The following is a 22871-nucleotide window of genomic DNA, read 5'->3' as shown; positions in this document are numbered from 1 at the left end:
CATTTTGTATATTTGAACTATGTACATGACTATCTTGAATGATATTGTCTCAAAAACGTAGCAGCTAGTTACAATTCTGAAAATGTTGACATGATTAAGAGCCTCTGAGATGTGTGTGTATATGTCTGCATTGCAGGTGCCTGGCACCCTACGACATTTTACAATGAGCAAACAAAACAAGAAAAGAACAGCTGATCCTAGCCAGATGCGACTGTAGTCCCTTTTTCTGGTTCCTTTCTTTCCTCCATTGACCGGTGGCTCATGCCCCTTCTCATGCTGGGATCATGTTGCATGTCATGCTGCGTCCCCTTAATTGACAGCTCATCTTCTGTTGACGGTTTCTTCTTTATTTTGCACTCTACCCTTGCCTAAAACGGATAATTGATATCAGAAATGTCAAAAATTATGAGCTAATCTGAGGGACCAGTTTTGACATATTAACAAGCAAAACAGCAAAGCTGTACAACATTTGATACCGTTTGTGAATATTATACCAGGAAATCTATGCCATGGTTTTCCTTTCTGGCCCACCCGCTAGTCTTTAGTTTTCTTGCATTCGAACATAATGATGGATCAAACTGTAGGAGATGGATCGCAAGTCTAGATTCACATATCACGCTGCGCCTTTCTCAGCTTCTTAAAACTTCTGTGGGCTGCAATTATTCTATTATGACCTGCATATGCCGCTTAGGAAACTTGCGTTATCTTTCCGTTTTCTTTAAAAAAAGGAAAAAGTATGTGTCACAGTTGTAGATCATTGGTAACTTTGTCCAATTACCGCCACTCAGAACCTTGAACACTGGGTGGTCAGCGTACATTTTGTTGTTTAGCGTTAGAATGGGTTTATTGTCTTGGTCTGACCTAAAAACAGCAATTTGACCAGTACTGGGGCAGAGCTTCAGTACATGTGCCATTTTTCTGACACTTATAACATCAGTACTGAGTCTAATTCTAAGTTTGTTACGGCTGAAAGATTGAAGTCAATTTAAATACTAAGTACGTGACAGACGTTTCAATATAAAATGAGTGCTTAAGCCTTACTGATATATGTTACACATTGTGACCATAATACTAACACTTTTCTGACAATGTGTAGTCAAATATGTGCAATAAAGCCATTTAAAAAAGTGAAGAAACCACAGTAAAGGGCTGAGGCTCAGTAAAGGTTGAAAAGAGTAAAAGAGATGAGGTATTTCAGAAAGTAGTGATTAGGTGATGTCAAGATTGGTTTTTAAAAACTTGATGGTTGTAGTTAACCTGTATTATAACAGTGACTACACTTCAAAAAAACAACTTCATTGTTGTGAAGCACTTTTGGTCATCCTACCAGCCAGGTAGTGGGTTTGGTCAGGAGCACGACAGCACGGTGGCATAGTGGTTAGCACTGTTGCCTCACAGCGCCAGGGACCCGGGTTCAAATCCGGCCTCAGGCGACTGTCTGTGTGGAGTTTGCACATTCTCCCCGTGTTTGCGTGGGTTTCCTCCGGGTGCTCCGGTTTCCTCCCACAGTCCAAAGATGTGCGGGTTAGGTTGATTGGCTATGATAAATTGACCCTTAGTGTTAGGGGGATTAAGTACGTGGGGTTACGGGGATCGGGTGGGATATGTGTCGGTGCAGGCTCGATGGGCCAAAATGGCCTCTATCTGTACTGTGGGGTTTCTGTGATTTCTGTGATAAATGAAGCCCAGCAGTTAAAATCAGCACCAATGACAGAGTTTGGGTCCATTGCCTGCCTCAGACTACCACCACCCCCCTACCCCCAGCCCTGTTAAAATTGAACCTTATGTGTATGACATACATATCAGTTATAAGTATGACAGCCTGTTATTTTCAAATTAGGTCAGCAGTTGTGCAAAAATGCGGCAAGCCCCGATAACTGTTTTGGTGAATATTTAAAGAGAAGAATTGAGATTTGAGTTGAGCTGATGTGATGTTGAGAGAGTCGGCGTGGCCTTCTTCAGGAAAAAGTCTCAGCCTGTTTCAGCTCCCACAACGGTCAGAAGTATGAGAAAAGAAACACCAGGGGGTAGAGTTTCTGATTTGGGCACAATCGGCAATCCGGGCGCAAGTTGCGCTCAAAATCGCGGTAGTTTTCCAAATCGATTTTACAGTTCAAGTTTCCGCTTAAACTCATTTGCATGATCGCAAATGTAAAATCTTCGCAATCGAGCAGCATTTAAGAACGTTATTGTTTTTTCTTGCCTTAAAAATAAGTTCCTTGATACAGGAAATTCTCGTTTAAACGGCACCTAAATATCCGGAATTCTCTATTAACCGGCAAAATTTATACTCCGAAAACAACACCTCAATAACCGGAAATGTTGCCGAGTCCGAGTCTCCTGCAGTGGCCGAGTTAGTCAGTGGCGGTAGTTCTCCAAACTGCCACTACTCGGCTTCTTGGCGCTGTCGGAAGTCCGAACACCTCAATAACAGGAGTCTGACTCTCCCGCGCTGCCGGAAGTACCCAATTACTGTATACTGCACATTTCTTGATTTTTAATTTTTTGTTTGTTAAAATTGCCTTGGTAGATAACCCTCTCCGTCATCCGGAATTTTTAATCAACTGGCACCATCCCGGTCCCGTCGATGCCGGATACCAGAGAGTTTCCTGTATATTTAACCTGGTGCAATTTGATTAATACAGCTGAAATTGGGTTTATCACAAAGAAAAAACATTTTTTATTTTTTTTTATATTCATTCATGGGATGTGGGCACCGCTAGGAAACCCAACACTTAGTGCCCATCCCTAATTCCCCTTGAGAGCTGCCTTATTGACAACTGAATGGTTTGCTTGGCCATTTCAGAGAGCAGCTAAGAGTCAATCACATTGCTGTGGGTCATATATAGGCCAGACCAGGTAAGGACTGCAGATTTCCTTCCCTAAAGGACATTAGTGAACCAGTTAGGTTTTTACGACAATTCAGTATTTAAATGGTTTTCATTACTGATACTAACTTTTTATTCCAGATTCATCTAACTGAAATTAAATTCTCCAGCTGCCGTGGTGAGATTTAGAACGCTATTTTCCGTTGATTGGCCTTGTTAACCGACCAATTAAGGGAAAGCCGGTGACAGATGATGTCAGTGTATGACGCTTCATCTGTCGAAAATTTTTGACAGATGAATTGTCATCATTTGACAGCTTTGAGAAGGCTCACCAAGACCTCTCTCCTCAGCAGAAAGCAGATGGCTGCTGCATCTGAAAATGCAGCAGCCATTCTGTCATCTCTGCCGTTGAGATGAGGCACCTCCGGATCTTCAAAGGTTGAAGCCTGCAGAAAGAAACAAAAGTACGAAACTTTTTCCAACACTTTACACTCACCTCTCATATTTACCTGTCCATACTTACACCCATCACTCACCTCTACAGCTGACATTCTGACCCCTCTCACCCCCGCAGACCCACTGCTCGCCTCGCTGACCCTGGCGAGGTTTGTAGCCATCGGGAAGCCCGCAATTGCAGGCTGAAAATGGGGAAAAGCCTCAAAACTGGCTAACTACCTGTTAACAGGTAGTTAATTGGCTCTAATCCCCTTCCCGCCTTGAGGAGACGGGTCCCTGCGCGACTCGGGAACTGCCTCCCGGGAAGATGGTTCGGAGACGGGTTGGGGTGGTGTTGGGACCCGCTCCCAATTTTTCCCATTTTCCCAGCAGTCCCGCCTCCAAACCCGCCTCCTCAGGGCTGGAAAATCCAGCCCCTTGTCTCCAGATTATTAGTCCAGGCCTCTGGATTACTAGTATCAGTAACATTAGCACTATGCTACCATTCTTAATAAGAGTATCTAGTCCAACACCTGTGAGTAACACAACTTTAAATAACAGAAAATGACTTTAATAAACTATACAGTGTAGCGGTTCGTGTAGATCGCCACTAAATAAGAGAGTTTGACTTTGACGAACTATAAATAAGTTGTTTATTTACAGGAACAGGCTAATTACAGCAGGTAAGATAGCAGGTAAGATGGCTGACTGTAGGAGCACCGTGGTGTAGGTCGTGTCCCAGCGGGGACTCCACGAGGACTGAGTTCGCAATCTTGGTGTAATAGTTGACCCTGAAATGAGCTTCCGACAACGTACCTGTGGCATAACTAAGACCGCCTATTTCTACCTCCGTAACATTGCCCGTCTCCGCCCTTGCCTCAGCTCATCCGCTGCTGAAACCCTCATTCATGCCTTTCTTACCTCTAGACTTGACTATTCCAATGCACTCCTGGCTGGCCTCCCACGTTCAACTCTACGTAAACATGAGGTCATCCAAAACTCGGCTGCCCGTGTCCTAACTCGCACCAAGTCCCGTTCGCCCATCACCCCTGTGCTCGCTGACCTACATTGGCTCCCGGTTAAGCAACGCCTCGATTTCAAAATTCTCATCCTTGTTTCCAAATCCCTCTGTCGCCTCGCCCCTCCCTATCTCTGTAATCTCCTTCAGCCCCACAAACCCCCGAGATATCTGCGCTCCTCTAATTCTGCTCTCTTGAACATCCCTGATTATAATCACTCAACCATTGGTGGCCGTGCCTTCTATTGCCTGGGCCCTAAGCTCTGGAATTCCCTGCCTAAACCTCTTCGCCTCTCTACCTCTCTTTCCTCCTTTAAGACGCTCCTTAAAACTGACCTCTTTGACCATGCTTTTGGTCATTTGCCCTCATTTCTCCTTATGTGGCTCAATGTCAAATTTTTTGTTTTATAATACTCCTGTGAAGCGCTTTGGGACGTTTTACTATGTTAAAGGCACTATATCGATACAAGTTCTTGTTGTTTTTAAATAAATTTACTTAACACTTGAAATGGCTGCTGCTCTTCAGTTACTATTCCCCACCCTTTCAAAATCATAATCATTAACCCCTTCAAAATAAATTACCCTCAACACCACTGTCATTGCAAATTCCTACCACATCTCCAATCTCATTTTCTTCTCCAAAGTCCTTGAACATGTTGTAGCCTCCTATGCTCATGCCCATCATACCCGCAACTTCCTATTTGAATCACATAGGCTGTAACCAAAGTCACGAATGACATTTTCTGTTACTGTATTGTGGCATTAGGCCTTCTTGACCTCTGTACAGTCTTTGACACAATTAACCACACCATTCCTCTTTCAATGCATCTCCTCCCTTGTTCAGCTCAGTTGGAACACCCTCACTTGGTTCCACTCTTACCTATCCAATTGCAGCCAGAGCACCTCCAGTAATGGCATTGCTTCTCACTCACTACTGCACTGCTCCACTCACCTACTATCTCAGTCCTCACTGGCCAACATCTGGTCCTCCAACACATCAAATTTAAAATTCTCATCCTTGGGCTGGATTTTCATTGAGGAGGCGGGTAGGAGGCGGGACTACAACTTTTGGGGTTGTAGTCCCGCCTCCATCGAGTTGTAGCCAACCCACGCGATTTTGACTTGATTGACCTTGTTGAGCCTGCCCAGCGGGCTCAGCAGGCCAATTAAGGGCCACCCAGCAACAGGTGACGTCACAGATTGATTTTCATCTGTCAAGACCTTTTGACAGATGAAATATCTGTGTTTCACAGCTGTTTGAAGCTGTCAAACACTGACAATCTGTACTCTAAGTTAATTCCTTCCTCTCAGGATGATTTAGAGATCTCTCCGGAACAGAAAGTTGAATGCTACAATTTTTGACAGATCGCGGCCATTCTGCTTTCTGTGCCGGTGAGATGAGGGACTCCCGAGACCTGAAGGACGGAAGGCTGTAAAGGTAAGTAAAACTTCTTTAAACACTTTAAACACACCAAACACACTTACCTCTGCACTCATGCATCCATCACTCACCTGAACACCGGACATCTCGACCCTTCCAAGCCCTTCAGCCCGACGGCCCGCCTCGCTAACTTGGCGTGGTTTGGAGCCGTCGGGAATCCCACACTTCAAGAATGAAAATAAGGATTAGGCTAAAAACTGCCTGTTAACTACCTGTTGACAGGCAGTTAATTGGCACTAATCCCCTTCCCGCCTCGGGGAGGCGGGTCACAGTGCGGGTCGGGTACCCGCCTCCTTTGAAACTGGCTTAGAGGCGGGTTGGGGGCAGGATGGGTTCGTGCCCCCCGATTTCGGGATTTTAACCCCCCACACGCCTCCAACCCTGCCTCCACGGCCCAATGAAATCCTGCCCCTTGTGTTTAAATCGCTCCATGGTCTGTCCCTTCCCTATCTCTGAAACCTCCTCCAGCTCTACAACCCCCAGCTCCCCAATCTCGCTGTTCCTCTGACTCTGACCTCGTGCATCCCGCTCCCCTCACCCTAGCATGAATGGCAATGCCTTCAGTCCTCCAGGCCCCATGCTCTAGAATTCCTTCTCTAAAGCCTCTCCACCTCCTGCTCCCTTTTCTAAGACTCTCTTTGAAACTCACTTCTTTGACCAATTATTTGGTCACCTAATATTTCCTTCTTTGGCATCAATTTCTGTCTGATTACGCTTCTGTGAAGCAATTTGGTGCATTTTCTATGTTAAAGGCACTGTATAAGTTCATATTATTGTAATAATTTAAAGTTAAAGTGAGGTCTGATATTGCAATGGTCTGTCATTCACCCAAAGCTGGAATGTGAGCAATAGGGGTGAAATTGGTCTGTGCCTGTTGCGTCCGTGTATAATAAGACACAGACTGCGGAGAACAGTACAACAGGTGTTTACTCAACGTGGCTCACACTGCAACTGATCTGTACAGATTACTACTCAGTGCTATATACAGGTGTGGTCACTGCCGGTACTGCAGTATACATGAGCTGTAAAACATAGTTCCCCCCTTAAAGGTATATACATTACAATTCCTCCCCTTTTAGATTAACAGTACCATAACACTCATTTAACAATTTAATATCAAACTAATTACAATTAACACTTTTAACATGCAACATTAGCTGAAAATAGTCTATTTATATATTCAGTCTTTGAGGAGGCTTCCAGATCCTTTCTGGATAGCGCCTTTCCTGAGTGTCTTGCTTTTGGTGCGGAGGCGATTCTGGCCCCCTGTCGTCGGTTGGTTCATCAGCTTCCGATGCTACTGTTTCTGGGGTAGATGCGACCTGTACATCGGGTTCATCACCAGGTACGTATGGGCAAGGCATGGGGTTGACTTGTTCCTGTGACTCTAGGATCTGGTCAGCATGGCGTCTCACGATGCTCTCCCCAACGTCCACTGTGTACATTAGTGGGCCCTGCCGTGTGCATATCGTTGCTGGCTGCCATTTTTCTGTTCGGTAGTCGTGGGCCAAGACTGGTTGCCCTACATTGAAGCTCCTTGTTGGCTTCTCATGGATGTGCTGGAATTGCTTACTCTCAACATCTCTTCGTACGTTTGGTCTGAGCAAATCCAGGCGAGATCTTAACCTCCGGTTAAAGAACATCATGGCTGGGGCCTGGTTGGTGACTGCATGTGTCGCATTCCGGTAGGCGAACAGGAAATTGTCCACCTTGTGCTGCAGCGGAATGTTGTCATTGTACATAGCCTTTATTGCCTTCTTAAAGGTTTGTACGAACCTCTCAGCCAATCCATTTGTGGCTGGATGATACGGGTCGGATATGTAATGCCTTACCCCATTCTTTTTCAAGAACCTCCGGAACTCTTCGGACACAAACTGTGGTCCGTTGTCGGAGCAAATCTGTTCTGGCAAGCCATTCCTGGCAAAAATGGTCCGTAGGACTGCAATAGTTTTCTCCGTGGTGGTGGAGGACATTTTGATGACCTCAGGCCATTTCGAGTGCGCATCCACGGCTATTAAAAACATTGAGTCCATGAATGGACCAGCAAAATCAATATGCACCCGTTGCCATGGAGATGAGGGCCACTCCCATGGGTGTAGAGGGGCCTGTGGTGGTGCATTTTGGACTTTCTGGCATCCTGAGCAGCTCTTGGTCAGGTCCTCGATTTGTTTATCGATTCCTGGCCACCACACATAAGCCCTGGCTAGGCTTTTCATTTTTACCCCTCCCAGATGACCCTCATGAAGATCATTGAGCACTCTACCCCTTAACTTGGGTGGAATTACCACTCGGGTTCCACACATCAAGGTCCCCCGGCACACTGACAGCTGTTCTCTCCTTGTCGAGAATGCTGGCAACAGTGAGTCGCCATGTGCTGGCCATCCCTTCTGTAAAGTCTGTGGGTTGTTTAGTTAATTAATACACAGACTCCAAGAGTAACTTAAAACAGGACTTTACTATTCGAAGGTCAGGGCGAATCTGCCCAATAAATCCTGACACAACACTTATATACTGGTGTGGTCACCGTTGGTATTACAGTATACAGAAGCCAAACAAAGTAGTGCCACACCTAAAATAGTTCTCTTAAAGGTGAACGGTTACATACAATAGTTCTCTTAAAGGTAGACGGGTACATACACTACAATCCTCCCTTTTTAGCTTACAACATACTTATTCCCCATTAACATAACATATAATCAACTTCATGTAAAACAATTCACAGATATAGTCTCTGTGGGAAACAGTTCACAGATTCAGTCTCTGCGGGAACAGTTCACAGATTCAGTCTCTGGTCTTGACTCGGTCCGAACAACATCTCTGTGGTGTAGCCGGTTCACATTTCTAGCGTGACTCCTCCCATAGTCTTTCCCTTGGCTTAACAGCTTGAACTTCCGTCCTGCTGAACCAGCAGTGCTGACTTTTACAAACAGCTGGACTGCCTTGGTAATTTTTCCTACTTTCCAACTGATTTGGCCCCCTTCGTAGGGCCCACGTGCATGATCTGATAGAAGTGATAATGATTTAGATGGTTATCGTCTTCTGCTTCGTCTTTTTCTTTTCTGCTTCTTGGAGACTCGCGGGGCTCCCTTATCCGCTGCCAGCTGTAGCGCCACCATCTCCCTATGCTCCTTAGACTTTAAGTGCTTCAACCTGATTTCTGCACTTTGGGAGTTTTCATCACAAGCTGGGCAGACCAAGTCATCGTAATATTCCGTGTCACTCAACAGCTCATGGTAATATTCGGTGTCGTTCTGAGCTAGTCTAGCGAGAGGGCCTGCTACTTCTTCCTTACCCAACTGGACGTTAGCCGACTGTTGTTCCCTCCCTAGACATCTTTCCTGAAGAGACTTCTTCATGCATTCATATTCATCCCGCTCTTCCTGGGTTTCCTGCCAATCCTTCACTAATGACCTCATTTGTGATTCCAATACTTCCCCTTCCATCGGGGATTGATTGATCGGGCTATTCAATCCTTCTACTGGAGCAGCTGTTTCAACATTCTGTAGTACACATTGACGTGATTCAGCGTACTTTCGGCAGCCCCGTAAAATCTGTGTTGCAACCTCAACTATTCCCCAAACTTTTGAGAGCTCCGAACCCCTTCCCTTTGAGGATTGAAGCTCGTGTTCAAATGGTTCCCATTGCAGAGTCTTGTCTCTCAGCATATGAAGGAGTTGGCTGACCGTTAACTCTTCCACGGGGACCCTGTGGATCAGAGTCTTCTCCATTTCATCCACCTTTTCCTCCAATGCTTTCACCTTTTTTTCCTCTTGTACTTTGGCTTTAAGCGCTCGGAGAAGTTGCGCCTTGATGCTCTCTAGCTCATGTTCAGGGGCCATTCTTACAGTCTCTGTGTTTCTTACAGTTGCCTTTTCTTTCACTGAAAGAATTCCCAGTTGAATCTGTTCTTCAAGTTGTTGAACCTCGGTCATTGCCGCCTCATATTTGTCTTGGGTTTCCTTCAATATTTTTATGAGTTCTTGGACATCTTGACTTTCATGTTCTGCCATGTCTTTCACCTCTAATTTCTCATCTATGGATGGAACTTCTACCGATGAGTCTGTCTTGGCCTTGAGCTCATCAAGAATTTCCTGCAGCCTTTGGACTTCTTGTTCATGTTCAACCTTTAGTTGCTCATATACTTCCACTGAAACTAGCTTTTCGGAGGTTGCCGAGTTAGCCCCCTCCAGGATTGTAGCCTGGGCCTGTTCATACTGTTCCTTCAACTTCTCAAACTCTGCTTGTAAGGAGTCGTAGAGAAGAACTGGAATAAAATCCTGGCTTCCTGAAGATTCCTCTTTATTGGCTTCTTTCTGCAAATATTCTAACTCCTGAACATCATAAGGGAGATGTGATCGGTGATTGGTCACGATGGCTCTATGGTCGCTCTCTGCTTGAGCTAGCTGCTTCTGTTGTCTTTCCAGATTCTCCCATTCGGTGTCATAGAACTTTTTCATTGTTTTCATCTCTTGTACGAGACGGTAACTCAATTGTTCTAATTGTTGTCGTGATTTGAAATAAAGTTGAGTCCGAGCTCAGTGTTCTTCCGTCATGGATATGACCTTAAACTGAACAGACTCAGAATTCTCTGTCAAACTATGTTGTCGTTGTTCGGTGGAGATCTGTTCTGAAACTTTGTTCTTCTCTGGAGCATAAGCCTTTCTGCATGCCTTCGTTTTTCCAACCTTAGTCGGCAAGTCCATTTTAGCCTTGTCTTTCACATTTGGGTTGTGTGGTAAACCACTGTATTGTATATTGCCACCTCTGGGTGGCGCTGTGTATGGAGGCATGCCTCAGCTGACTCCACCCACCACTGTGTGGGTTTCGTTCAGACTTGTTCAGTCACTCACGAAGAAGCATGGTCTCTTCTTAGCTAATAAAAGCCTTATTCATCTCTTCTTTCGACTCATCATCTCTTCTTCGACTCATCACCTTTTATGAAGTAATTGATAAGCGTATCAATTTTATTAGCTAAAAGTTAAATGGCGACACCTGAGGAGCAACAACAGCAACGGATACAGCAGACATTGCTGAGAGCCCTCAGACCACCACGCCTGGACCTCGACCCTCAAGATGTGGGTGCATCAGCCAAGTTTGAACACTGGCTGAGCTGCTTTGAATCCTTCCTCGCAATCTCACAGGTTACAGAGGAGGATCACAAACCGAAAATTTTGACATACCCAGACGGGCGGGAGGACACGGTCTCCATACGAGATCTCGCACCCTCGGGTACCCCTGAATTACCACCGTTATCCCCCTTACCACCGTTATCCCCCTTACCACTGTTATCCCCCACCACCCCTCCCAACCCAACCCCTGCAGACGGCATGCCAAAGCCCCAGGAATCTTCGCCAACCACCCAGACACCAGACCCGACGTCGGATGCTGCAACACCACCGCCGCCACCACGACGATCAGGACGTCAGACAAGGCCTCCTGATAGACTTAACTTGTAGTACCCTTCACCCCGCCGGACTTCACATTAAACAAGGGGTGAATGTGGTAAACCACTGTATTGTATATTGCCACCTCTGGGTGGCGCTGTGTATGGAGGCATGCCTCAGCTGACTCCACCCACCACTGTGTGGGTTTCGTTCAGACTTGTTCAGTCACTCACGAAGAAGCATGGTCTCTTCTTAGCTAATAAAAGCCTTATTCATCTCTTCTTTCGACTCATCATCTCTTCTTCGACTCATCACCTTTTATGAAGTAATTGATAAGCGTATCAGGTTGGTCTTATCGTCATCCGTTTCAGAATCTGAGCTGATTGTCTGCACCGAGTCCTCACTCGTTATGGCTTTTAGATAGTGCCATTCCATGTCTATTTTCTTGATCCACTCCCATCCTAGAAGTGGTGGTCCTCCCTCAGGTAGTACGTATAAGTTCATTCTTGGGTGTTCTTTACCCCTATCTCTCACCTTGACTCTTATCTTTCCCATGGGGTATACTTTATGCCCCGTGTATGTCTGCAATACGAACTTGGTATCCCTTAAGGGTATATGTGAGAATAGCTGGTGGTAATCCCTTCAATTTATGACTGATAGAGCTGATCCAGTGTCCAACTCCATTTTCACTTGGACTCCAGCTATTTTTAGCATGACCCAGATAGTTTGTAGGTCAGCTTCCTTACTCACATTGTGAATTCACAGACTACCCAGCTCCTGGCCGTTTGGGTCTGAGTCCGAATTCTGTTCGTCTGAACTCTTCTCAGCCACCTTGTGTACCTTGTTGTACTTTTCCTGTGATGGCTTCCTTTGGTTGTTGGTCTTCTTCCCTGACCGGCATACCTTAGCTATGTGACCCAGTTTGCCACATTTCCTACATTCCTGGTTCTTAAATCAGCATTGGTTCTGGTCGTGTGTTGTCTTCCCACAACGATAGCATTTTGTTGTTGTCGAGGTAATTTGATCCACACTGAGTGCCGCTGTCTTTAGCTGCATTTCCGCAGTTCCCTTCACTGCGGCTTCGTGCGATGCTGCAATAAGGACAGCCCTGTCAAGTGTAAGGTCGTTCTCTTCGAGTAGTCGCTTTTGCGTTCCTTCCTTTGCCAATCCGCACACGAACTTGTCTCGCAATGCCTCTGTCAGATTCCCTCCAAACTGGCAGTATTTCGCTAGTCTACGCAGTTCAACCAAGTATTCTGTGTTGCTTTCGTCTTTCCGTTGCGTTCTCGCATAGAATTTGAATCGTTCCGCCAACATCGACGGTGTGGGGTTCAAGTGATCCTTCAGAACAGCCACAATATCATCGAAAGTCTGATCCGCCGGTTTAGCTGGTGATAGTAGATGCTTCAAGAGCCCGTATGTCTTCGCGCCCATCGAGTTTAGCAAGGTTATAGCTTTGTCATCTTCTTCTATTTTATTGGCCTCACAATAGATCTCAATGCGTTCCACATACGTGGCCCAGTCTTCTACCTCGGAATTAAAATCGTTGATGTTACCACGCTTAGGCATCTTCCTCTCTTCCTGATAAACACCACGAATTATTTCTTTAAATTTTCTCTTTTTTTTTTCAAGATGGCGGTTCCCGCGAAAATGGCGGTTTCCCGCGCTTATCTTCTCTCCCCGCCCACTTCAATGGCGGTTTCCCGCTTCTGTCTTCTTCCCCGCCTAATGGCGGCTTCCCGCGTTTCTTCCCTGGCGGGAGGGGTACACTTTCCCCACGGGCGACAGCCGCTGGCTTTCAGGTTCACAGCCTGCGCGTCAGCTTCAGTGCTTTCCCTTTTCTCGGCAGGGCAACCGGCGCTGGGTACACCCCGTTGACGGAGAACAGTTTCAGCCGCTGGACTGGCTCTCGCTCAGTCTCCCTTGGTCGGCTCTGCCTCTCCCGCTCGCTCGGCTCCCAATCGCGCCTCCCAGCCCTCTCGCAGTCCGGTGCTTCCCTCCCCGGCTGCGGCTGAGTTTATCTCTTCCCGCGCCTACGTTCCCGGTCGCAGCGCTTCGTGGCTTCGGTCGCTGCCCGGCCTTTTTCGACGGTCGCGGTCTAGCTGTCTCACGACGCCGTTGCGTCCCCCAGCCTGTCTGTACCACGGCTTCCTTGCTCCACGCTGCCCCAGTCTCAGCGCCTCTGGACCCGACTTCTGTCCGGCTCCTTTCCCCCTCGACCGTGGCCGAGTGCACCGCCCTTATCCTCCGGTTATTCTTTTTACTTTCCCTTACTCACAGTCACCGTGGCCGCCTTGCTTCTCATGCTGATCGGCTCACTCCTCACCGTGGCAGAAGGGACAGTCAGTGCCTGTTGCTGATGGAAGTCTTTGTCTCTAAATTCTTCCTCCTTTCTAGTTCTGCAGCCTCGAGTTTTCTCCCAGCAGAACGACGAGGGCGGTTGCCTCTTCTCGATGCTCGTTAACTGCTTCGGAAGTATTGTTGCCGCAGGGTACGATCGGACTCGTCGCCACTGTAAAGTCTGTGGGTTGTTTAGTTAATTAATACACAGACTCCAAGAGTAACTTAAAACAGGACTTTATTATTCGAAGGTCAGGGCGAATCTGCCCAATAAATCCTGACACAACACTTATATACTGGTGTGGTCACCGTCGGTATTACAGTATACAGAAGCCAAACAAAGTAGTGCCACACCTAAAATAGTTCTCTTAAAGGTGAACAGTTACATACAATAGTTCTCTTAAAGGTAGACGGGTACATACACTACACCTTCACCGTCAAATCATATACCCGAGACAGTGTCGGGTCATTTCAGGTTTCCTTTTCGATACAAGTGTTAGTTACCGGTAGGTATTCAACGATAGTCGAATGGAATATTTCGACAGGATCCACTGCTGGTGCTTCCTCCGCAGTAGGCAGTGGCAGGCATGATAGCCCATCAGCATTTCCATGCTGTTTCGTGCCCTTATATTCAATCTCATAGTGGTGCGTCCCTAGAAAAAGTGACCATCTTTGTAGTCGTTGCGCAGTCATCACCGGAACGCCCTTCTTCGGATTAAAAATGGAGACAAGAGGCTGGTGATCAGTCAGCAAGGTGAATTTCTGCCCGTGCAGATAGTGATTGAACTTTTTCACTCCCCACACTAGGCTGAGGGCCTCCCTGTCAATCTGGGTGTAGATATGCTCGGCTGAGGTTAGTGATCGTGACGCAAAGGCTATTGGCCTCTCTGAGCCGTCCGAGAATTTGTGCGACAGCACCGCTCCAATGCCGTAGGGTGACGCATCACATGCCAACCGAATTGGTAATGCTGGGTTGTAATGGGCCAATACATCTTTCGATGTGATTAGTGTTTTGCTCTTCTGGAAAGCTTGTCTACATTCATCACTCCACTTCCATGGCACCCCAGTTTGCAGTAGGGTGTTCAGTGGGTGTAGTATTGTAGACAAATTTGACAAGAACTTATGGTAGTAGTTTACCAGCCCGAGGAACGACCTCAGTTGTGAGACATTTTCCGGTGCTGGAGCCTTGACTACTGCCTCAATCTTCTCTGGGGACTTATGTAACCCCTCTTTATCGATAACGTGGCCACGATACGAGATCTGTTTTCTAAAAAACTCACATTTGGGGCGGTTAGCTCGGAGCCCATATTCCTGCAATCTAGTGAGCACCTGCTCCAGGTTGGCAAGGTGATCACTGTCATTTTCGCCCGTGACCAGGATGTCGTCCAAATAACACTGGGTCCCTGGGATCCCTTGCAGGACTTGTTCCATTGCCCTCTGCCAAATAGCCGGAGCTGATGCTACCCCGAATACCAGCCGGTTGTATTGGTAGAGACCTTTATGGGTGTTGACTGCGAGGTATTTTTTTGATGCTTCTTCTACCTCCATTTGCAGATACGCCTGGGCCAGATCAACCTTAGTGAAGCGTTTCCCTCCAGATAGCGAGGTGAAAATATCTTCAATCCGCGGAAGTGGATATTCTATGGTGTGAAGGACCGGGTTCACTGTTACCTTAAAGTCCCCACAGATACGAACCTTCCTTGGTTCCCCAAGCGTGCTGCTCAACGACTTTTTCATCACAGGGACGATGGGTGTAGCCCACTCGCTCCAGTCTACCTTGGACAGTACCCCTGACCGTTCCAGAGTCTCCAGCTCTGCTTCGACGGCTGGGCGGATTGCATAAGGTACCGGTCTGGCCGTAAAAAATTTGGGGCTTGCGTTTTCTTCAAGTTTAATCGTCGCTGTCATGCCTTTTAGTGTTCCGAGTCCTTGCTGGAACACTACTTTCGCGTCATTTAGGATCTTTGACAGTCGCCCAGGTGTGACGTCATCATCCTTTTTGTCAGCCACAATCAGTGCCTGTATGTAATGCCAATCCAGTTGTATTTTCCGGATCCATTCATGTCCCAGTAATGGTGGTCCTCCATCTTGCAATACATACAGGTCTAGTTTTGGTGTTTCCTTACCGTTATATATAACGGTCACCCTTATTTTTCCTTTGGGGTAGACTTTTTGCCCCGTGTATGTCTTCAAAATAATTTTTGTGTCTCTCAAGTGTATGTGTGAGAATAGCCGCTCATAGTCCCATTGGTTTATGACTGTTAGGGCTGATCCTGTGTCCAATTCCATCTTTACCTGGACTCCTGCTAACGTGAGAGTGGCCCAAATTGTTCGGTGATCCTCCATTGTAATCACATTATGTAGTTTCAGACAACTCAGTTCCCTGCTTTCGGAGTCGTTATCACTCTTTTGTTCGTCTGAACTATTCTCCGTCATCTTATGTACCTTCTTGTACTTTCCTTTGGTAGGTTTCTTATTGCTGGTTTTCTTTCCCGACCTGCAGACTCGTGCTATGTGTCCTACTTTTCCACACTGTCTGCACACTTTGTCTTTGAACCAGCAATCATTCTGGTCGTGTGTTGTTCTGCCACAGCGATAGCACTTCTCTGTTCCATATGACATTTCGTTTGTGCCATATTCTTGCGGTCTCTGTTGTATCTCTGCAGCGTCCCGTGCTGCTGCTTCATATGATACCACAATGCTGAAAGCCTTTTCCAGCGTAAGGTCCTTTTCAGATAAAAGCCGTTTCTGGGTTCCTTCACTTTGAAGCCCACACACAAACTTGTCCCTTAAGGCATCTGCCAGTCCCGCTCCAAACTGGCAGTGTTTCGATAGTTTGCGCAGTTCTGTTAAATAATCAGCATTGCTTTCATCCTTATGCTGGTTCCGTTTGTGAAACTTGAATCTTTCTGCTATCAGCAGCGGTATGGGGTTTAAATGTTTCTGTAGTATCGTTACTATGTCTTCAAAACTCTTTTCCATTGGCTTCGTTGGGGTTACTAGATTTCGTAACAAACCATACATCTTTGCACTCATTAAATTTAACAATACCGACGCTTTCTTGTCATCTGACACCTCATTTGCCTTGCAGTACACCTCTATTCGTTCGACATATGTAGTCCAATCTTCGACTTCATTGACAAATGCGGTGATACTGCCAGTCTTCGGCATTTTGGGTGTGGTTTAAAATGGCGTCTCCCAATAGCTTAAAATGGCATCTCCCGCGCTTTCCTTCCTCCCCCGCTGCTGCCAACGCCCCTCCCCCGCTGCTGCCAACGCCGCTCCCGGTTGTTCTCATGGCAATGGCGGCGCCTCGCGGGTTTCTGCGCGTCTCTCTCTCCCTCTCTCCAATGCTGCTCGGCCCCTGAACACCGGCTGCGCCCTGTGTGCTCTGCCCTCTCTCTCTCTCCCCCGTCGACGCTGCTCGGCCCTTTGCTGTGCCGCTCGGTCGGGCTCTAGCCCGCCGCTGTCGGGGAAGGGTCTGCGCACTACCTGTTGCCAGCCCGTTTCGCTGGACCACCTTGACTGGAAAGCCAAGCCTGGCTCTCGACAGCCTCCCCCGCAATTCTCGAGTCTCTGCTGGATGACTGGGCTGTTGCCCGTGGTCGACGCCCGAGTCTCTGGCCTTGACCGCCAATCCACTGATCTCCAGGAACGAATCCCAGGGAAGGTGATGCAGAGTTGCAGGTAGGTTCGAACCTGCCTCGTCGCCAATGTTGCGTCCGTGTATAATAAGACACAGACTGCGGAGAATGGTACAATAGGTGTTTACTCAACGTGGCTCACACTGCAACTGATCTGTACATATTACTACTCAGTGCTATATACAGGTGTGGTCACTGCCGGTACTGCAGTATACATGAGCTGTAAAACATCGTTCCCCCCTTAAAGGTATATACATTACAGCGCCCATCTTGCAAAACGGGAAAATTGTGAATTGGCAGTCAGTTTTGATAACGTGTGTGATTTTCTTCTACATTTAAGACAATGGAAAACAAAATCGACGTTTTGTAAAACAGGCTGCTAAGTGGCTATGAGCCCATTTTGTGCTGCTGGTGTCGAGCAATTTCATCCCCATAGTATAATTTTAGTAGCTAAAAACAATTAACAAGTTTTTCTGTTCGTTCTCCTAGGCACAGTACCAAAAGCCTGCCTATATATTCAAGGCTAGTAAAGATTCTTTCAAAGTTGTGGGTAGCTGAGATTCAATTATGAGAGTGGTCTCAGATATGAGCTGCAAAGTCTAGAGTAGGAAGGGTGTAAAAAAATGAAAATGTAACAATCGAGAGAAAAGTTGCAGGCTAGAAATGGAAGAGACTTTGCATTCAGACAACAAGTTTTTTTGTCGAGCCCGTCCAGAAGTGAGAGAGAGGTGCCAGAAGACCAATCCTAAATAGGAGCGCTGTATTCAAGTCTTGCTTAGACCTGGCCTTTAAAGAAAGTTGAGATCTCTTGAGGGGAAACAAAATGTTTGGCATGAAAGAGGAAACTGAGCTTCTTGACAGTTTTAGCAATGAAAGAGAAGTGAAAATTCAATTTGAGGTCAGAGCAAATAGTGAGGTCAAAAATGTCGATATATAAATAAAAACTAAGGGAGAGACATTCCCCTAGAGAGCCATTTGGGGCGCTAAGTCAAAAACATTTGAAAAGTTAGCGCCAGGCGCTAACCTTTTCAAACATTTGAGAAATTCCCATTTTTTGCTCCAAGAGGGAAGTGGAGCATTAAATCATGCACTCCACATGCCTCTTGGCGGGGAAGAGGCGGGGAATGTCCCGATCCGGGGCGATGTGCTCAGCAGCGCCACATGTGGCCACACGAGGCGCTGCCGCGTTGCAGGGGCTATTGCCTCAATTAAAGGGAAGGGCTCCCCGCTGTAAGCTCCGCATTTTTTTTTGGCATCTGCTGGAGCACCAGGGAACGGGAGTGCCACGCGATCAGCAGATGGCAAAAATTTTAAAACAAAATCTGCGATTTTTATCATGTCGGCCGCCCACCGCGCCTTTAAAATGGTGCCCTGTGAGCGGCCAGCCTCACTGTTCACGACACCTGCAGCAGCCGGTAACATCGTCCGGCGCTGCCACGGGGTGTGAGGGGGAATTTTTTCTCCCGAGGCGCTACCGGGACGCTGCACCCAGAGATGAAGTCACGATCTCCGGGCACAGAAGTTCGGGGCGATACAAGGTAGCGCCGCCGCTAACCTCCCACGGAATTTCACAGGAGGCGTGTTTTCGCCTCGGTGGGGGGGAAGGCCAATTGTGCCCCGTTAGCACCTCCCACCGGAGGCGCAAATGAGGGGAATTTTGCCCCCTAAGAGTGGAGCTACATAATCTTGTAATCTGAGGAAGGATGTTCTTGCCATGGAGGGAGTGCAGCAAAGATTCACCAGACTGATACCTGGGATGGTAGGAATGAAGTATGAGGAGAGATTGGGTTGATTGGGCTTATACTCGCTGGAGTTTAGAAGAATGAGAGGGGATCTCATTGAAACTTATAAAATTCTAACAGGACTAGACAGACTAGATGCAGGAAGGATGTCCCCGATGGTGGGGGAGTCCAGAACCAGGGGTCACAGTCTAAGGATAAGGGGTAAGCCATTTAGGGCAGAGATGAGGAGGAATTTCTTCACCCAGAGAGTGGTGAACCTGTGGAATTCTCTACCACAGAAGGCAGTGGAGGCCAATTCATTAAATATATTCAAGAAGGAGTTATATATATTTCTTAAGGCTAAAGGGATCAAGGGGTATGGGGAGAAGGCTGGGACAGGGTACTGAATTTGGATGATCAGCCATGATCTCATTCGGCTTGAGGGGCCCAATGGCCTACTCCTGCTCCTATCTTCTATGTTTCTATGTTTCTATGTAACAGTTTTGTTGTATTTTCAAGATATTGAAAGCATTAATTTGGCACCGTCGAAGGATTTAGAGAAGACCGAGAGGTGATTCAGCATTGTACTACCAGAGGATTGGAGGCTATCAACACTGAGTCCATGCAAGTTGAGGCGGTTTGATGACTGTAGAAATTAATCATCAGCAAAGGAATGGATAGAGCTGGATGACAAATGTCGAAGGTCATTGATATGAAGAAGGAACAGAGTAAGAGAGGGGACAGAGCCTTGAGAAATCACCAGTTTAATGGATGAAAGAGCCAAAGCATCAACCATCAACTAAAGCAGAGGTTCTCAACTATTTTTCTTCTGAGGTCCCCCTCCTGTGTTACAACAGTTCCACTGACCTCCTGTAACACAACACAAGTATTTGTTCTCTATCAAAATTAGTTATACAACTAAACATATCTATTTATTATTATTTGTGTTTTACTTACTTAATGTGAACCTGTTGCTGGTGCTGAAGTTGAGACAGTCTCCAAGGCTGTTAGAGTCCTGCTGAAGATAGTAGACTGTTGTCGAGGTTGGTCGACTGTTGCTGAGGTTGGTAGACTGTCACTGAGGTTAGTAGACTGTCACTGAGTTAGTTGACTGTCACTGAGCTTGTTCGACTGTCACTGAGGTTAGTAGACTGTTACCGAGGTTGGTCGACTGTCACTGAGGTCAGTAGAATGTCACTGAGGTTAGTAGACTGTCACTGAGGGTGGTTGACTGTCACTGAGGTTGGTTGACTGTCACTGAGGTTGGTAGACTGTCACTGAGGTTTGTCGACTGTCACTGAGGTCAGTAGACTGTCACTGAGGTTGGTAGACTGTCACTGAGGTTAGTAGACTGTCACTGAGGTTGGTAGACTGTCGCTGAGGTTTGTCGACTGTCACTGAGGTCAGTAGACTGTCACTGAGGTTAATAGACTGTCACTGAGTTTGGTAGACTGTCACTGAGGTGTGTCGACTGTCATGAGGTCAGTAGACTGTCACTGAGGTTAGCAGACTGTCACTGAGGTTGGTAGACTGTCACTGAGGTCAGTAGACTGTCATTGAGGTTGGTTGATTGACACTGAGGTTGGTTGACTGTCACTGAGGTTTGTCGACTGCCACTGAGGTTTCTCGACTGTCATGAGGTCAGTAGACTGTCACTGAGGTTAGTAGACTGTCACTGAGTTTGGTAGACTGTCACTGAGGTCAGTAGACAGTCACTGAGGTTGGTCGACTGTCACTGAGGTTGGTCGACTGTCACTAAAATTTGGCCACTGTCACTGAGGTTTGTCAACTGTTACTGAGGTTAGTAGACTGTCACTGAGGTTGGTAGACTGTCATTGAGTTTGATCGACTGTCACTGAGGTGGGTAGACTGTCACTGAGGTCAATAGAATGTCACTGATGTTAGTAGACTGCCACTGAGGTTGGTCAACTGTCACTGAGGTTAGTAGACTGTCACTGAGGATTGTCGACTGTCACTGAGGTTTGTCGACTGTCACTGAGATCAGTAGACTGTCACTGAGGTTAGTCGACTGTCACTGAGGTTTGTAGACTGTCACTGAGGTTTGTCGACTCTCACTGAGGTCAGTAGACTGTCACTGAGGTTAGTCAATCGTCACTGAGGTTAGTAGACTGTCACAGAGGTTTGTCGACTGTCACTGAGGTTAGTCGACTGTCACTGAGGTTGGTAGGCTGTCACTGAGGTTTGTAGACTGTCACTGAGGTTAGTTGACTGCCACTGAGGTTAGTAGACTGTCACTGAGGTTAGTAGACTGTCACTGAGGTTAGTCGAATGCCACTGAGGTTAGTCGACTGTCACTGAGGTTGGTAGACTGTCACTGAGGTTAGTAGACTGTCACTGAGGATTGTCGACTGTCACTGAGGTTTGTCGACTGTCACTGAGATCAGTAGACTGTCACTGAGGTTAGTCGACTGTCACAGAGGTTTGTCGACTGTCACTGAGGTTAGTCGACTGTCACTGAGGTTGGTAGGCTGTCACTGAGGTTTGTAGACTGTCACTGAGGTTAGTTGACTGCCACTGAGGTTAGTAGACTGTCACTGAGGTTAGTAGACTGTCACTGAGGTTAGTCGAATGCCACTGAGGTTAGTCGACTGTCACTGAGGTTGGTAGACTGTCACTGAGGTTAGTAGACTGTCACTGAGGTTCGTCGACTGTCACTGAGGTTGCAGACTGCCACTGAGGTTGGTAGACTGTCACTGAGGTTTGTCGACTGTCACCGAGGTTGGTAGACTGTCACTGAGGTCGGTAGACTGTCACTGAGGTTAGTAGATTGATGTCGAGGTTGGTTGACTGTCACTGAGGTCAGTAGACTGTCACTGAGGTTAGTAGACTGTCACTGAGGTTAGTAGACTGTCACTGAGGTTAGTAGACTGTCACTGAGGTTAGTTGGCTGTCGCTGAGGTTGGTTGACTGTCACTGAGGTTGGTAGACTGTCAATGAGATTAGTCAACAGTCACTGAGGTCAGTAGACTGTCGCTGAGGTCGGTAGAATGTCACTGATGTTTGTCGACTGTCATTGAGGTTGGTAGACTGTTACTGAGGTTGGTAGACTGTCACTGAGGTCAATAGACTGTCACTGAGGTCAATAGACTGTCACTAAGGTCAATAGACTGTCACTGTGTTTGGTAGACTGTCACTGAGGTTGGTCTACTGTCAGTGGGGTCAGTAGACTGTCACTGAGGTCAGTAGACTGTCACTGAGATTAGTAGACTGTCACTGAGTTTACTAGACTGTCACTGAGGTTAGTAGACTGTCACTGAGGTTAGTTGACCTTCGCAGAGGTTGGTTGACTGTCACTGAGGTTGGTAGACTGTAACTGAGGTTTGTTGACTGTCACTGAGATTTGTCAACTGTCACTGAAGTTGGTAGACTTTCACTGAGGTTTGTCAACTGTCACTGACGTTGGTTGACTGTCACTGAGGTTTGTCAATTGTCACTGAGGTTGGTCGACTGTCACTGAGTTTTGTCGACTGTCACTGACGTTGATTGACTGTCACTGAGGTTTGTCAATTGTCACTGAGGTTGGTCGACAGTCACTGAGTTTTGTCGACTGTCACTGAGGTTAGTCGACTGTCACTGAGGTTTGTCGACTGTCACTGAGGTTTGTCGACTGTCATGAGGTCAGTAGACTGTCACTGAGGTTAGTAGACGGTCACTGAGGTTGGTACACTGTCACTGAGGTCAGTAGACTGTCACTGAGGTTGGTCGACTGTCACTGAGGTTGGTCGACTGTCACTGAAATTTGGCCACTGTCACTGAGGTTTGTCAACTGTTACTGAGGTTAGTAGACTGTCACTGAGGTTGGTAGACTGTCTTTGAGGTTGATCGACTGTCACTGAGGTTGGTAGACTGTCACTGAGGTCAGTAGAATGTCACTGAGGTTGGTAGACTGTCACTGAGGTTGGTCGACTCTCACTGAGGTTAGTAGACTGTCACTGAGGTTTGTAGACTGTCACTGAGGTTTGTCGACTGTCACTGAGGTCAGTAGACTGTCACTGAGGTTAGTTGATTGTCACTGAGGTTTGTCGACTGTCACTGAGGT

General features: G+C 46.9%; 1 protein-coding gene across 1 annotated transcript in view; it reads right to left on the bottom strand.

Annotated features, from left to right (window-relative positions):
• Nucleotides 1-4966, bottom strand: part of LOC147120679 (uncharacterized) — an 81955-nt gene extending 76989 nt beyond the window's left edge. The window contains exon 1 of the mRNA XM_085984242.1: nucleotides 4895-4966. Coding sequence (XP_085840368.1) covers nucleotides 4895-4966 — 72 coding nt within the window. The remainder of the gene's footprint in view (nucleotides 1-4894) is intronic.
• Between the last annotated feature and the right edge of the window lie 17905 nt (nucleotides 4967-22871).

The sequence above is a fragment of the Somniosus microcephalus genome, chromosome 4 (assembly GCF_052327205.1).
Source record: "Somniosus microcephalus isolate GS21.2 chromosome 4, FLI_Smic_1.0, whole genome shotgun sequence".
NCBI lineage: Eukaryota > Metazoa > Chordata > Chondrichthyes > Squaliformes > Somniosidae > Somniosus > Somniosus microcephalus.
The sequence above is the reverse complement of the archived record's forward strand: the minus strand, read 5'-3'. Positions and strand labels throughout refer to the sequence as shown.